At 42.2% G+C, this 16,380-nt stretch overlaps 1 protein-coding gene across 1 annotated transcript in view; it reads right to left on the reverse strand.

The window, feature by feature from the left end:
* DCX (doublecortin) overlaps positions 1-16,380 on the reverse strand; it is a gene marked incomplete at its 5' end in the record, with an annotated part of 82,145 nt that overhangs the window by 64,221 nt on the left and 1,544 nt on the right. The window contains 1 exon segment of the mRNA XM_064573614.1: positions 8,576-8,916. Coding sequence (XP_064429684.1) covers positions 8,576-8,916 — 341 coding nt within the window.

The following is a 16,380-nucleotide window of genomic DNA, read 5'->3' on the forward strand; positions in this document are numbered from 1 at the left end:
TGAGAGAAATGAACATATATGTCCACACAAAAAGTTATACACAAATGTTCATAGCAGCATTATTAATAATAGCCCAAAGATGGAAACACCTCAAATATCCATCAACAAGTGAACGGATAAATAAAATGCAGTAAATCCATACAATGGAATATTATTCATTCATAAAAAGGAATGAAGTCCGGATACATGCTACAACATGGCTGGGCCCTGAAAACATATGCTGAGTGAAAGAAGCCAGTCACAAAAAACTACATATTGCGTGACTTATTTATATTAAATGTCCAGAAGAGGAAAATCTAGAGATATAGAAAATAGATTAGAGGTTGCTTAGGGCTAGGGGGGGATATGGGATAGGCGGTGGTAGCTATAAGGTACAGGATTTTTTTTAGATGATAAAAATGTTTTAAAATTAACTGGTGTTGGTTGTACATATCTATGAATATATTAAAAATCATGAATTGTACACTTTGAATGGGTGAAGTCTATGGTATGTAAATTATATCTCAATTAAGCTAGTAACCCAAGCAATTCAGGGCCTTTCCCTACATCCGCTGCCCCAGTTGTGCTTAGCACCATCCTAAAGAAATAGGACATGGGACAAGCAAGTCTGGTTGGGTCTGGGATGATAACATCAGTAGTCTAGAGCATGGCGGGAGGCACTGCCAAGGAACAATGGTTCCTTTTAACTTCTTGGTTTTTTTTCTACTTAGTGAGGCTTAGCCAGCCTCATTGCTACAGCAGTGGCCTTGAAGTGAGTTAGTATTTCAGAGCATCTATATAGGAGAAACTTCCATGCCGTTAGTTTACATCCACAGTTCTTGGAAGTTCTAGAAAACTTCAGAGTATTTGGCTGCTAACTTTTGATGCAGGGTACCCCCCTGATATGAGAATATGGGCCACTGCTATTTCTAGGCATCATATTAAATTCAAATTTAAAAAAACTGTCTTCTCTTTTCAACAAATGGTGCTGGAAAAATTAGATATACATTTGCTCCTAACATACACACCAAAAATGAACCTTGACCCTTACCTCACACCATACACAAAACTGAACTCAAAATGGATCAGATACTTAAATATAAGAGATAAAACCATAAAACTTCTAGAAGAAAACCTGGGAGAAAATTTTGAGGGCCCTGTGTTAGATAATGAGTTATTAGCTATGATACCAATGCATACTACACAAAAGAAAAATTAATAAATTAGACTTCATCAAAATGAAACAAATGCTCTTGATAAGTTAAGAGAGTCATTCAAAAGATAAAAAGACATACTACAGACTGGGAGAACACATTTACAAATTGCATATGTGATAAAGGACTTGTATCCAGAATATATGAAGAATTCTTATAACTCAATAATAAGGAAACAGATAACTCAACTTAAAAATGGGCAAAAGATCTAAATAGACATTTTTCCAAAGAAGACATACAAATGTCCAATAAGCATGTGAAAACATATTTGATATCATTAGTTATTAGGGAAATTCAAATGAAAACCACAATGAGATACCCCTTCACACCCACTAGGATGACCCTAGTAAAGAGGCAGACAATAACCAGTGTTGTTGGCAAGGATGTGGAGAAACTGGAATTCTCATTCATTGCTGATAGGGATGTAAAATGGTGATGCTACTTTAGAAAACATTTTGGCAGTTTCTTAAAATTTTAAACATACAACCCAGTAATAACACTCCTAGGTATTTACCAAAGATAAATGAAGGCCACATAAAAAGCTGAACATGAATGTTCACAGCAGCATTATTCATAATAACCAGAAGTGGAAACAACCCAAATGGCCATCAACTAATGAATTAATAAATACCATGGGATATATTCATACAATGGAATATTATTCAGCCATAACAAGGAATGGAGTACTGCTATGATATGACATAATGAAACTTGAAAAAATGCTGAGAAGTAAACCACAATAAATCACTTAATTGTATGATTCCATTTATATTAAATGTCCAGAATGAGCAATCTGCAGAGATAGAAAGTAGATAAGAGATTGACTAGGGATGGGACAATTGGGGATTGGAGCATGATGTCCACAGTGTGTGTGTGTGTGTGTGTGTGTGTGTGTGTGGTGATGAGATGAAACTGTTCTAAAATTGACTGTGATGATGGATGCTTAACTCTGTGAATATGCTAAAAAACCACTGGATTATACACTTAAAATGCATAAATTATACGATATTGGAATTATATCTCAGTAAGCCTATTTTCAATGCTATATTTTGTGACAATGCTTTTCTTGCCACTTTGAGGGAATGACAACAATGAGAAGGATGAAAAGAGTGAAGGACAAGAGGCTAGTTACTTCAATGGCTGGTCATAGAACAGTCTGCATCCCTGGATCAATCCCCACTTGATGATCCTCTTCAGTTTATTCAAGAAATAGCTCTGACGCTAACTTTCCCTATTGGCAGAGATCCTTCCCAGCATTGAAAATGGCACCACGGTGGTGGAGACACCTTAATAATGGGACTGTCAAATGCCTGTCACAATTTTGGCAGGCCGGCTTTTAGCTTGTTTTGTTTTATGATTCCTCCACACTCTACTCCTCATGTCATCCACTGGAAAGAAAAAGAGGTCAAAGCAAAATTATAAGTTTGAAAATATTCCTTGGTCATGCCATCACAGAAATCGCAAGAAAGATTGGAACATAAGAACAGGGCAAATTCTATAGGGAACATCCTAGGAAACAACATACCCACCCAGGTGAGTACCACATCACATTGGAGATCCTGGGAGCACAAAGAATTGGAGGGCATTGAGAAGCCTAGTGGCTTGGTGAAAAATATCTAGATGGAAACAACACCGTGAGTTAAATACTCTGTTCTAATGGAGCTAGAAGTACTCTTAAAGGTCGTGTATTATCTCAAAACCTAAGGCCCGGAGAAGAGATGTGATTGGCCCCATATCACATAGTGGGAAACTGAGTGACTGCTAGAACTCAGGTCTCTGAATCTCAGTTTAGGGCTCTTTCCATAGGCCGAATGTTGGATATCAACAGACTAGTCAGTGTGGGAGACTGGAATTTTATGCCAAAGCTTTTGAAGGAAATGGCCAAGCTCCACCTCTTCACTGCTCAGAGCCAAGAGCATCTCATCAATAAAACTCTAAGAGGATAAATTACTGAAGAAATAACCAATTGCCAGGCTACGCTTAGTCCTTTCTTTCCCGAAGGATGGCATATTTGATGTTTGGCTACTTCCATCACAGGCCCTCTTTTAAAGTACGGAATCTACTTCAGTGTGAGGCAACTTGAAGTATGCACTACATATGGCAAGGTAGTTTGCAAACTGTCTCCTTTCAAAGAGCCCGGGCCTGGCTTCCCATCTTTGCTCTTTTCCACTTCATGCTCAAGCCAATCTTCTCAAAGCCTGTCTCCAGGAATTGAATCTCTGGAAGATTGGGGAAGGGGGGATCTTTTGGTAAGACAAACATCACCTTTCCAGCCTTGATTGGCTCAAGAGAAGATCAATGGTAAATGACCTCCCTCATGGGGCATAATTTATGGCCACGTGGCCTTTTCTATTGAGCCCAATGTTGGCTGAATAGGGCATAACACTAGGAGGGAGGGAGAGGTTGGCTGTGGGAGAGCTGGAGGCCAGGGAATATAAGTAAGACCAGATGTGGCTGGAGGGGGCAGAGATGACTGGCGGGGGCGGGGGGGGGGGGCAGGGGAGAGAAAAACTGCCTACACAGGCAAAGTAAAGACACATTCACCTTGGTAAATGCACTCAACATTTTCAAGGTTAAATCCAACTTGTCTTCCTGTATTTCCTGTGATTGCCTTTGTGCTTGCAGCACCCAGTTATTTAGTAGAGCAAGATGGAGCAAGTTTTTTCTGGAATACTTAACAGCCGCTCAAACATCCTCTGTGCTCTCATTTTTCCTATTTCATCAACTTGTGGTTCAAGCATTTCTTAAAACTCCTGTTCTAGCTTCCAAGGCTATGGGTAATCTTGGAATCAGCTTAAAACCCTTTCATGCTATTCTGAGACCTACAATTCCCAGCCCAAGTAGTTGGTACTACAAAGACAGAGACAGAGAAATGAAATAAATTCAACCAATTGAAAACTGGCCTAACAAAGCTAACACACATACTAATAGCCATACTTATCCCTTAGGCATGTGTCTTGAGGCAATGATAAATCTTTGACTGCACAGACCTTGGATGTGGACAAAACTGAGACCAGAGATGCCAATAAGTGTGGCATGAATATGGATGGTGTGTGGACCAGCTGCACCCCTGTTTAAGATGCCAAAAAGCTCCGAGTCTATTATTAAGGCTCTGCATCTCTAATGCAAGCACCATGCTCTGTGCTTTATAGAAATGAATTTAAGTTTAGACTATGGAGCTACTCCTACCAAGTGAACCAGAAATTTGGGTTCTAGTTTTTAGGCACCCAATGATCTTTAAGCATAAATGTGTGGCTTGCTTATAGAAATTAATATTTGGATGATTTTGTCAACACACTGCAACAACCACTCCAGGTGCTAAAGAATCAAGAGAACAATCTCACTGGAGAGTTAACTAATATGCATCATCATCTAACCCTTCATATCTTCCCTGATCTCCTACAAATTCATTACAGCCCACCAGAGTAGCAAGGGCCCTGCCAGCCACTCCTTATTTCATTAGCAACTTCTTACTGAGGTGAGGAATAAATTGGGACCCCTTTGTACTAATGATGGTTAGTTTCCCTGTCTACACAGACCACAAGTCTCTCAGAGGCAATGGGTGAGGAAATCTTTCTTCCATACTGGCAAAACTTAAGCCCTAAAAAGATCAAGCACTCCAAAAGCCATCCAAACAAAATAAAACCAGAGAGAGATGACAGCCTTGTCTGCAGATTTCCTGTCAATCCGAGTAAGCCAGTCAATCAAATGGTACACACAAGGACAGAAGCAACAGTAAATCTGGAATCATCAACTGGGCTGTTTTAACTGATCATTATTCAAACAATGTGGGAGAAAACCACGTGGTTTTTGTCTATTGGAGATCCAGTCAGAGCAAGGCCAAAACCAAGTGATGGTCTTGATTTCATGATTAAAATGTTCCATAACAAAGAGCCTTGACCATGCATTGTCCTTTCTGCCTGGTGCCACATTTAGCCAAAGACAGACATGGAATATCCAAGCAGGTCCAAGCCATCGCAACACATGTGCCTTCAGCCTTCATGGAGGAAGATCATATTCCCAAGCAGTAAGAACACCCACCAGTAATCAAAGTGACTGACAGGTGTTAACATCAGAGCTATCATCACCAGAATTGGGGAATGGGCTGGGCTCCAAAATTTTGAGTTTGGCTGACTTTCAGTATACTCAGCACCTATTTTGTAATTAGTAGATTTGTCCCTGTACCCCCAAATTTTGTTATTTAATGTCCTTGCTGTAACCGCACAACAATGTTTGATTTGTGGGTTACCCCATGCATACCAACCTTACCAGTGAGGTTAGGGTAGTTAGTGCCTAATCATTCAGCATCTTCTGTAAACAGCATTTTCTCATGCGCTCTGCAGAATATATATATGTATATTCCATAAAAAATGTTTGTGGTTAAATAAAATTGGGAAATCCTGGGTCTAAATTAAATGGGTTTCCTTCCTGCAGGACTTCTCAGAACATTTAATGTGCCAACGAGCACTGTGAATCTCTAAGAAAGGCATATAATTTGCAGCACTTCACCACATTATTTGACTACAGAACCCTTTTATGAAAAGCTGCTGGGGAGCAGGAGATGGGGACAATTTTTAGAATATACTTTGGGAAATGTTGTCTTAAAAGTCTGCCCTCCAGGACCTCCAAGTAAATAACAAATAGGAAGGAGCTCCCCAGGTGGAATACACACTCCTTTGGAAGCCTCCTATCTTTTTCTGATAGACTAAAGATAGTGTTTGGGGCACCGAGAGCAGAGGGCTTCTCAGGACATCTCAGAACATCTACCTGAACCATGTGAGAATCTCTTTATGTCAGTCCATTCAATCAACAATCATTTATAGAGATTCCACAACATATCAGGAACTGAACATTTAAAAAAAAAAAAAGGTTAAGATTGCTTTAGCTTTGCACGGTGAAGACAGAGAAGTTTCCAGAGATAATATGATATTTGAAACAGGCCTTAAAAGATAACCCCCAGGGGTCCAAGTAGGCAGAGGGGAGACATTTTATTTTTTTAGGGGGGCTTGGGGGCAGAGGGAGAGGAAGAGGGAGAATCTTAAGCAGGCTCCATGCCCAGCGCACAGCCTGACATAGGGCTCCATCTGAGATCATGACCCAAGCCAAAATCAGGAGTCAGACTCTTAACCGACTGAGCCACCCAGGGGCCCCCAGAGGGAGACATTTTAGAGAGAATGAACTGTATAGAGAGGCTCGGATGCCTGCCAAGGCATTGTTCTGCTCCCCTGAGGCACTGTTCTGCGAAGTTTCTGTATACGCACTATGTCATACGCTGGCATTTTATACTGTGTTCCCCCAAAGAAATGGGAGCCAATGCTTGAAGGAGTTGGAAAAAACGTGCTGTTCTTCGTGGCCTGCTGTAGGATGAAAATCCACCCATCACTGGACTGGAGCTCGCTCACCTGGGAGGTAGGGGTGTTGCTTCATTTAGCATTAAGAGCAATCCCAGAATGCCAAGGTGTGGTGTATCTCCACAAAATGTTGGAAATTCATGCTAAGAATGATGGAGGTAAAGCAGAGGGGAAAGAGCTATCATTTATTGATATATATGTAAATTGTCTGGCAATTTACGTATTTTGTCTCATTTAATGATGTATGCATACATATTTACATCTTGTGTTTTAATTTACGAAGTGCTTTCATATCCATTATGTCTTTTGATCTTCAGGAGAATCCTGTGAGCATGAGTAGGGCAGGTGTGATCAGCCCCTTTGTACGGAAAAGGATAGTTAAGTGATTAGCCCAAGGTCACATAGTAAGTTGCAATATTAAGACTAGAAAGCAAGTCTTCTGATTCCCAGTCTTATGTCCTCGATTTGTGTTTGTGATGCATTACTTCAAGAGGCTGACGGTATAGAGAAGTGGACTCTTATGCCCAGTTTGAGGAGAATCTTTCTAAAACTCACAGCTTTTCAACAGTGGAATAAGCTGTCTTAATGAAATCGAAATGGTTGTAGAGTATATCCTTGCCATAGGCGGGAGATTAAATATCATGGCTTCTCAGGTCCCTGTCAATGCTAAAATCCAACGATCCTAAAATTCCTAGGTTCTATTTCTCCAAGATGAGGTTTCCAGTGATTAAGCCTGTTCCTGGGAAGCTCCTGTTTATTATATACTTGGTCCTCAGGAGAGAGATACTCTTTGAGAGATGATTGGGAGTTGGCACTTTTCCCTCTGCAGGTAAACTCATTGCTTCGGTACAACAAACACAAATCACGTAACACCAATACCTCCAGGTGTTGCTCAGATCACAAAATGAGGAACAGATAGAGGTCCCAAATTTAGAAAAGTTCCCACACACATGAGTTTGAGTTTCACCAGAAATTTAAAATCTTGAAACATACAGTATATGTCAGAAATTGTGGGAGGGGCCATAGTTCTGCATTTGAACACTCATCAGTCACTCTGATGTATAGTGAGTCTGCTTCTTTAGAATCTATCTAGTTGTTCAAACACCAAAGGTATGTTAAGGGGTAGAAAGTAGGGACTGATAATAATCCACAGTTGTCTTCTCTGATGGGGGACCAGGATTTCCTTTAAAGCCAACAGAACCAGCCACTGTACCAGTTCCTTTGGAACGTATTTTTTCATAACATTTACAGCTCCCTATGCTCAAGAGAATGGTGCATCTGTCTGACGGAGACGCCTGGCTGCATTCTTTCCCAGATATTAATATAGGTGGCACTTTAGTAGCATAACCAATGACATGAAGAACCTGATTTGGAGAGGAACAGATGGTAGCATCCTTCTTGGACTAATTTTAGGATCCTGAAATAGTCCCTTTCTCACACAAAACCATCAGTGGAACCAAATTAAGACAGCTATGTCACATGGAAAAGGAAGAAAGAAAAAACGTGGTCTAGTGTGAGGCAAAGACAACGAACCCGACACTTCAGTGCTCCCCCTGTATCTGGGTCCTTTCATAGACTATGAATGGTTACTTCAACCTTTTTTCACCAGAATGGGCACCGAACACCATCATGAGGCTGCCTAAGAAGAAAGGAGCCCGCAAATCTCATTTCAAGTCGCATGCATCGAATGATCAAGGTTGCATCATGTAATAGCTACATTCATATTCATAAGAATGTGTAGGACCTAGGTTCTAGGTCCTCTGCTTACCAGACCAGAAAGCTGAGGCTAAGTGACCATTCAACTTGATAAGATGGAAGCAGAATACATTTCAAAGCCTCAGATGTCTGGTCCATTGCTTGGTCTGCCGAAAAGACCTTTCTTCCCAGTGAGACCTAAAATATCAGGTAGGGATGATGAGAGGTGGAGGAAGAGTCCCCCAACCCGAAATGATGCCTGAGGCACAGGGTGGGCAGCCAGGTATTTGGAACAACTGAGAAGAAGAGTACTTTGAAAAAAAAAAAAGTAATTACCTGTTTTCCATCCAGAGTGTAGAGTTTTTTGACAACCCCGGTCTCCAGCTTGATGGCTTCAGTGATATCGGTGAGGACTTGCTCAAAAGAGTGGGCTGTCTTCTTGTTCAGAAGCACACGTACGGCCTTCCGAGGCTTCACTCCGCTGCGGATGATGGTCACCAGCTTGGGACGCACAAAGTCCTTGTTCTCTCTGGCCTGGGCACTATTGCTGCTAGCCAGGGACTGGGGGGCTTTCATATTGGCAGATGTCTTCACGTTGACAGACCAGTTGGGATTGACGTTCTTGGTGTACTCCACCTTTTTAAAGAAGTTGTCTGAGGAACAAACATAGCTTTCCCCTAAGGGAAGAAATAAGCGATAATCAGTTGAATAGCAGATATATGGACTCTTCTAACCAAACTAATGCACGCTGACCTTGGGGTTGGACTTTTGGAAATATGGTGATAATAACCAACTGTAGGCACAATTTCTAATTGGGCTCTCTAACAACTTGGCTCATTCAAATTCAAGAGCAAGTCATCAACTAAGCATTCTTCATTATAATGGCATAGCTAAGTTGACAAATCCTATAAAGCGAAGGGTTTCAAGGACAACGAACACATCTAAATATAATCTAACAAGCCGGGTTCTCAAGCTTCACAGGATTTTACTGCAATTGAAATGCTTACGTCAATTTCTTGGATGTTTGTTAATATCTAGGGGGCATTACTGGAGTGTTTTTAACATGTCTATTTCTTAATGTTCCTGTCCTGTTTCTGAACTCACAGCCCCCTTCCGTGGTTATAGTATAAACCAAGGAGAACTTTCAAAATGAATACAGTTTATTCCAAGTTAAAGTGACCCAAGTGTCCTTGCATATTGGGCATAGAGTACATACTTACCAAGAAACCAGACCGTCCTTTGCACGGAATATATGGCTAAGTAGTAGAATACTGAAATGTGGAATGTGTGTGTGTGGTGAATATATATATGTATGTGTATAATTGTGTCCTCAACCGCTCACCCCCACACCCAAGTGGAAAAACTGTCTAAATAACTACATGCACACCCATGCACATGCACACATACCATGGCTCGTGTTTGCAAATCTAGCCGTTGCTTGAGAAATACTTTCCCCTGTTTCCACCACCCACCCCTCATCTTTCCATTTTCCTAAATGCTACACACTCGATCTGTGTGTTCAAGGTCATCCTCACAAGGGCTCACCCTTGGCTGCCGCAAGTAATGAGGTGGAGATGTGAGAATACATTATACAACCAGATTTATGGATTGGAGGAATCTAGCATAATTTTCACATTTACCTTGGGCTAGAGGAAATGACTAATACAGCGGAAGAAACACAGGGGCCAGAGGCAAGGGGGCGTGGAGATTAGACACCTGGGATTAGAAGCTGGAGAAAAGAGGAAGAGAGGTAGCCTCAGCCCGGTTGGGAAGAGAGTGTTGGAAAAGGTTGCATTTGTTGCGTAAAACACATTAGCCTCAAGGTATACAGAAGTTCATCCAGAGGTCAAGCTGCAGAAAACTAGTGAGTTAATCAGGCTTAACTCATCAGTAATAACTCTCAATGAATAAGTCAACCCTGGCCAGGGCAAAGAAAGCATTAAACACAATTATAGTCTGATGGCTCTTCCTTTGGTCTTAGCAGGCGAACCACGCAGGGACATTCAGAAACACCCAGTTGATAATTCACTCCTTTTGCAAATATCGATTGCTTTGCTGTAGCACCAAATCTTTTAAGTCGTGTTAATTAATAAATTTCTCAGTTAGTGCGGAGAGAAGATTCAGTCAAAATCTCTAGGGCACTTTTGAGGACATTTATGTGTATGTGTGAAGGGGAAGGGTGAGGGGCTTCCAACACTGCCCTGAGTCCCAGAGGCTGTTAGTCTTCTGTCTTGACAGGGGGACCAAGGGATGGTTTGTAGGTGAACATGGGCATTCTCTCCCACTCGGTGCACACACACACACACACACACACACCCCCCCAGGATGGAGTAGTCAAAGAACTCAGCCAAAAGAAACCCTAATTTCTCTGGCTCCCTTGCTGGCTAATCCAACCTAACCCAAGTGATTAGAGGCTAGGGTCTTTAGTTTGTGACTTAAAAGGGTGAAGGAGCCCTTTCAATTCCCCCATCTATTTACAGCCAATATCCCCCACGCCCTAGAGATGGCCCCTCGCCTTAGCACTCCACCAGATTCACGGGTACCTTCCAAGAGGTTAGTGCCTTTGAGTCAGATGTTTTCCATAACTTGTCAAGTACTTTAAAACTCTGACAACTGGTGGTGTAGAAATGTGTGAGGCTGTATATTTATGATTTCACTCATCTACAGTCTCCTCTGGAGAGTCAGCTGTGTAGCCCTATTAGGACTCTGGACTTATTTTGCTCCCATCTCTTAAACCTCTTAAGCCTCTGAACTATGAGTATGATTAACCACCCCCAGATGAAAATGAACATGATGGCAGACAGCTATAGTATCATATGGCACCAAGAACTTTCCAGAGGGCCCAGCTCTTGGCCAAATCTATGTTGAGCACCTTCCAACAGTACATTTTAGTCTCTCCACTCTCTCCTTTTGGCCCCAATACGGAGTAATGGAAAAAGAACAGCTGATGTGATGTCAGTCAGAATGGGGTCTCCAATACCTAGTTGTGTGTCCTTGGGTAAGTTACCTAACCTCCCCCGGCTTCAGTTGCTTGTCTGCAAAGTGGGAATGATAATAACAGTACCTACCTCATAAGGTGGGAGCGAGGCACAAATCAGATGGTGGATATAAAGTGCTGAGCCCAGAGCCTGATGCTTGGTAAGCATTTGATAAATTCTACCTCTCGTTATCATTAAAGCCCTAATCTGAAGGAATAGAGAGAGAACAAGAAAGAAAGAGCAAAGAGGAAAGGAGGAAGAGAGGGCTGAGAGAAAGGAGATGAAAAGAGGAAGAGCAAAGGCCCAAGGGAAGAAAAAAGAAAGAAGCAAGGGCAGCCATCTGGGAACTGAGCTACGATCATTACATCACATGACCACCGCCCAGGTCTCATGCCTCGAAGATAACGATTTCCTGCTGGTTAAGAGGAAGTGTCCAGTTGCTGAAAATGCCACGCGTGAAGCCGCTTGCTGCCACTGCTGATGCACACTGAGGGCAGGATGTTTCGTAAGGCTTTATTTTGGGGGGAGCAGTTTTAGGTTCACCTAACAGCAAAATTAAGGGGAAGGTACAGACATTTCCCACACGACCCCTGTCTCCATATGGGCATAGCCTCCCGAGTAAACAAACATCCCCTACCGGAGGGCAGGACATTTATGGCGGTTGAGGGCGGCAGCTTGCGGAGTCAGACAGACCTGAATTCAGTCCCAATCAGGCCTTTATGAGTGGTGTGACCTCAGGCAAATTACTTAATCTCGGAGTCTCAGCTTTTCCATCTATAAATTGAAGGTATTACACTAGGCAACATCTCAGTCCCCTTCCAGCCCTAAGGGTCTATAAGAAGGAATTTTCTTCTCTTTTCCATCCCCAGAAGGCTGTAGGAGGTAGAGTCGTTACGGTCATTAAATGTTAAAGAAATAGGTGCCCACTACTGAGGACTCGCCACTTGTACTACTGGAAAGACATCAAACGCGCTGCTTCTCTAGACCAAGGCTTCCTTGTTCAGATTTTGCAAACGTCTGCAACGTCTGCTGCCAGAGAGCTCGGTGCTTCCTGCACGCCCAGCTGCCTGGCACTTGGAGCTGGATGAGGTGTGTTGCACCTTTACACAGCTGGGTTCCCATCCTGTCGCAGCTTCCAGGGGCCATTGCCCACCCATTGAGAGCCTAGAAGGCAAGCTAGCTTCAGAGCCAAGCAAGGCAACGATTTGCTGGGGCTGACAATCTGCTTCAGGATGAGGGGGTAAGGAAATGAAGTCATGGAAGCACAGCTGAAAGAGCAGGAAGGGAGCAAGCTGTGGGTTCAAGACGATCTAATGTCCACCTCCCTTCACTTTCAGGAGGGCCCCATTTTCAAAAACATTACATGCATTCATGTTTCCTCGGCGCAGAAACACTTCTGTCTGGGCTTTCTCCGCTTTGCCAGGACTTCCTCACTCAAGAAGGAAAATATTAAATGATACTTTATTGTATCATCATATCTATTAATGATGCATCTCTCTCCCAGGTATCTTTAAATCCTTCTCTTTGGCGATGTGCCTGCTTTAGTAGCTGGGGGATAAATTAGTGAGAAGGTGGTCTCATCTCATCTCATCTCAAATGAGCTATGGCAAAGGAACTGGATCATAACTAGGGCTGCCATTCAACTCAGATTTTCTGAGTTGGGACAAGTTGGGACAAGACTGTCCCAGTTGGAAATATTCTGTCCTGTGGTCCATGTAATAATGCTCAAAACAATACTCCTAAGATTGATCTGGGTACTCACAAACAAGGAAGTGGGGAAAGAACTGGGCAGGAAGGGAAGGAGAATGACTTAGCGATGGAAGACTAAGCAAGACAAAAGGAAAAGTCACTGGTGGGTTTCATTCATTGACCCATTGGGAATATGACTAATACATATATGACCACAGCCTTCATGGCTTCACTAAGACTCTTTGTGTACCCAAGGATCTGTGGAAAGCTGACATAAATAACCTGATTTGGGCCCAAAACATTCCTCTTGTGACTTTCAGTATCTAGCAGACCATAGACTAGAGGTATTAGATAAGGAGTATCACAGGCCAGAGTGATTATTAACCCATTGTTTTTTATTTCATTTTATTTTAGTCTAAATATTTAACAAAGTGGCCATTTGGAAATAGTATGTTCTGTGCTCCATCATTCCTTTAAGATCTACAAAGCGAAAAAGCAAAAACAAAAAACAAGGCCTTCTACACCCCCAGGAACTCCCACCACCATAGTTATCTGAAAGGGACCATCAAGATCACCTAATCTAGTATTTCTCAAGTTTAAGTGCTCATAAGAATCACCTGAGAAGATTTATAAAAAGACAGATTCTAGGGCCCTAGCCCTAGAGATTATGATTCAATAGATCTGGGGTGTGACCCAGGAATTGATATTTTTCCAAATCTCTGAAAATTTCTGAAAGGCAGCCAGGTTTGGGAACCTCTGGCCATCCCAACCCCTCACTAGCATCATCATTATTATTACTACTTTTTTTACATCATTAACAATAATACCGTGTAGCTGTAGTTTTACCTTGTCAATGTGTTTTTCTATCTATTATCTCATTATATCCTCTCAACCACCCTGATAGATAAAGAAGGCAGGTGTTACTAGTCTCTTTCTACAGATAAGAATATTACAACAGAGACACAAGATGTGGTCCATACATGCAATGGAACGTTATCCCTCCATGAAAAGGAACAAAGTGCTGAGACAAAGTACAACACAGATAACCCTTGAAAACATTTTTCTAAGGGAAAGAAGCCAGTCACAAAAGACATCACAGTGTATGATTCAGTTTATATAAAATGTCCATAATAGGCAAATATGTATAGACATAAAGTAGGTAAGTTGTTGCCTAGGGTTGGAGACAATGAGGGAAATGGGCAGTGACAGCTAATTGGTACAGGGTTCCTTTTTGGGGTGAATAAAATGATCTAAAATTAGATTATGATGATGGTTGTACCACTTGGTAAATTTTCTAAAAATCATTGAATTGTACACTTAAATGGGTGATTTTTATGTTATGCAAATTATACCTTTAAATGGTTGTTTTTTTCAAAAATGCTGTTTTAAAAAAGAGAAAGTAATTCACGGTGATGATAAGGATAGACCTATGGTCATGTAGCTAACCGGCTATAAACTAGGACGACTCAACCGTCGTAGATACCCTTTACTGAGTGTTACTGTATGCCAGGCATAATAGTAACCACCTCATATCCATTGTCTTATTTAATCCTCAAAGCAGTTATTCCCACTTTACAGATGAAAAACTGAGGCTCGGGGAGTCTAACTGGTTTCCCCAAGGTCACACGAGCTAGCAGGTGGCAGATCTTGGATTGGCAACAAATCTGATTCCAAAGACTTCTTTTCCTGTGATAACTTTCTGCCTCTAAGACTAGAACCCACTGCCTCTCATTCTTCATCAGGGATCTTTCCAAACTTTTCCAGTGTGAAGTCTCTTGGGGAGCAATGTGTATGAATGTTTTTAATCTTTCATTCAACCTCTTCCAATGGTGAACGAAGTGAGGGCCTTCTGTCCTCCATTCCTAGAAGAGTAGTTTCAGAGGACAAAACAGGAGAGAAAAGACTTTTTCCTCTTTATCTTCCTTATCCCAGTGCCCTTTCCCATCTGACTCTGCAGCAGTGGGAAAACTGGACACATTTCTCAGCACTAGCCTGAGATACCCCAGAATTTCCTTGACTGCAGAGACAGTACTCAAGACTGGGAGGGGGTTGACGCCCACTGCAGCTTGTGGTTGTAGATGATATATGAATAAATGCAACTGAACCTTATTTACATTCTACATACCCAGGAAGAACTACCATGCACCCAGGGGAGGAATCCAATCTAGCAGGACTCAAAAGGGTCAGGAGAGAGGGTGCAGTCTTCAAAATTATATTTATTATCTATTTTGAACTGAGATTATCACAAAACATATACACACACACACATATCCAGGAAGAAAAATCAATATCAAGGGCTTGTCCTTGAGCAAGGTGTGTTAAAAAAATGGATTTGTGGGGGGAAATGTGTGCATGATACTTCTCTTATATCAGACACAAGAACATTTTAATTCCTACTCTGAATACAATGTCCCTGGGTTAGGATTCTGCCCTGGCATCTGTCACGGTCTTTAAAAAATCACAGCTAGGGGAAATGAGGACACACTGGGTGATTCAAGGTGCTTTGTTTGTGACAATTATTCCAGAGACACCCCTCAAATTCACCCGAGATATGGATTGCACGGTGACAAAAGACACACACCGTATCAATTACTCTGTTGGACAGCTCCCTCAACCTCACTCCAAGTCCTTCCAGTTTGCCCTTACTCTCCTTCAAGACATGGGCTAGGATAGTCAATCCTTCAATGTGCAGAAAAAGCCTAGGATTAACCTCTGCCTGGCCATCCAGCACATGATCCAATAGTCTAAGCCTTCTCAGCGTTGCTTTTCAAGGTCAGCTATGTGGAAAAACCTCAGACTTGAACCCTGAGACCCAGATCCAGTAGCCGTAGGGACACTGTTGCTTATAAGGAACTGGCCCCAAATCAGTTGACCTGACTTGAGAAACAGCAGCAATGTGCAAGAACATGGTCTCGTGCAAGGGAAGCCCTCATGCTCCTTTGTCTAAGAGCACAAGAAACCTAGAAGCAGCGAAGCGGAGGCGGGGCCCTCCCACACCAAGTCATTTAATGTGCTGATTCCCATTCCCTGTTGGCTGTTTCATAATTTGGTTTCCCGAGAGATTTGCCTGCTCTAAACTCACCTGTGCTCAGGGAATGGAAGGGGGGAGGAGGGAGGGCTAGAGAGTTGGGGAGAGGCCAGGGGGAGGGCCATTTGTATTATCAGTTGGTTACATGTTATAGCCATTTAAAGATGGGCATAGGGAGGCATCCACAACATGAGTGACTCGACACAGTAAAATATTAAGCACCTGTCCCAAGATCTATTTTCTAAATAACCACACACACACACACACACAAAATGCGTCGTGGATGAGCAGGCTTTGGTAAGAGCTGAGACTTCCCTTATTTTTTAGTGGGTACACAGGTTGTTGGGTTCTCAGCAACCTCATCACAACATTCAATTGTAAAACCGAAGTCTAGAGAGGCTTTAAAGGGATTTAGGTACAGTGAGTCAGTTCCTATTCTAATAGGA

The sequence above is a fragment of the Mirounga angustirostris genome, unplaced genomic scaffold (assembly GCF_029215605.1).
Source record: "Mirounga angustirostris isolate CCGP_5_RB_7025 unplaced genomic scaffold, mMirAng1.0.hap1 SCAF_11, whole genome shotgun sequence".
NCBI classification, from domain to species: domain Eukaryota; kingdom Metazoa; phylum Chordata; class Mammalia; order Carnivora; family Phocidae; genus Mirounga; species Mirounga angustirostris.